Source organism: Fulmarus glacialis, unplaced genomic scaffold (assembly GCF_000690835.1).
Source record: "Fulmarus glacialis isolate BGI_N327 unplaced genomic scaffold, ASM69083v1 scaffold19605, whole genome shotgun sequence".
Lineage (NCBI taxonomy): Eukaryota > Metazoa > Chordata > Aves > Procellariiformes > Procellariidae > Fulmarus > Fulmarus glacialis.
In genome coordinates, this window is record NW_009215149.1 from 1 (window position 1) to 811 (window position 811).

Genomic DNA, 811 nt, shown 5'->3' on the forward strand with positions numbered 1-811 from the left:
GAGCAGAAACCAAATTTCATCTGAATGTTTTTTTGCAATTTAAAATCGCTAGTTTCTGCTCGCCCATGGAGGCTAAAAGCCATCCCAGGAGCTGCCTGGGATGTCAGGAAATAACAAGTTATTCTGGTCAGTTTACAGATAACGGACAGATCATTTTCCCACCCACGGACAACTACGTCCCCTCCAACCCCAACCCACTTCCCCAGGGCTTCCGTGGCCAGGAGGGTTTGCCGATGGTGGCCGCCTTTTGGGACGACGCAGATTTCTCCCAGGGTGTCGGCACCACCTGGTACCAGGTCGGGGCCACCAAAGGTGTTCTCCTGGGAGAGCCCAGCTCCCAGCTCGCCCATTTAACCCTCTCTCTTGCCAACCGGCAGGAGTACTCCACCCTCAGCTCTACCCGAGACGCCCTTGTCCATGATGTGGAAGCAAAGATTGAGAAATACCTTCAAACCCCCTACATAGCAAAATGGACCTTGAAGGTGACATGGGAGAAGGCTCCGGCATACCCATCCCAGCGGGATGACACTCAGGTGAGCGGTGGGGGACCCAGGTGATGGGGGGGACTGTCACCAGCGATGGCTGGGGCAGGGCCGGGCTGCTGGTCTCCCGCGGTTTGATGCGGGCGTTTCAGGTCTCACCGCCTCAGTCTGTGCTGCAGGGAGAGCAGGGGAGGCTTTGGGGGTGCTAAGGGGGTGCCTTGGGTTTCTCCAGACGAGCACCTACCAGGCGGTCCTGACCACCGATGGGAACCGTTCCTTCGCCCTGCTGCTCTACCAAGACGGCGGGATGCGGTGGGACTACACCAAGC

The 811-nt window shown here is 58.1% G+C and overlaps 1 protein-coding gene across 1 annotated transcript in view; it reads left to right on the top strand.

The window, feature by feature from the left end:
- Positions 1–65: 65 nt before the first annotated feature.
- The window catches only part of MUC4 (mucin 4, cell surface associated), an 8,155-nt gene continuing 7,409 nt past the window's right edge, over positions 66–811 (top strand). Inside the window, exons 1-2 of the mRNA XM_009578848.1 lie at positions 66–517; positions 693–809. Of these exons, the coding sequence (XP_009577143.1) occupies positions 66–517; positions 693–809 (569 nt within the window). The remainder of the gene's footprint in view (positions 518–692; positions 810–811) is intronic.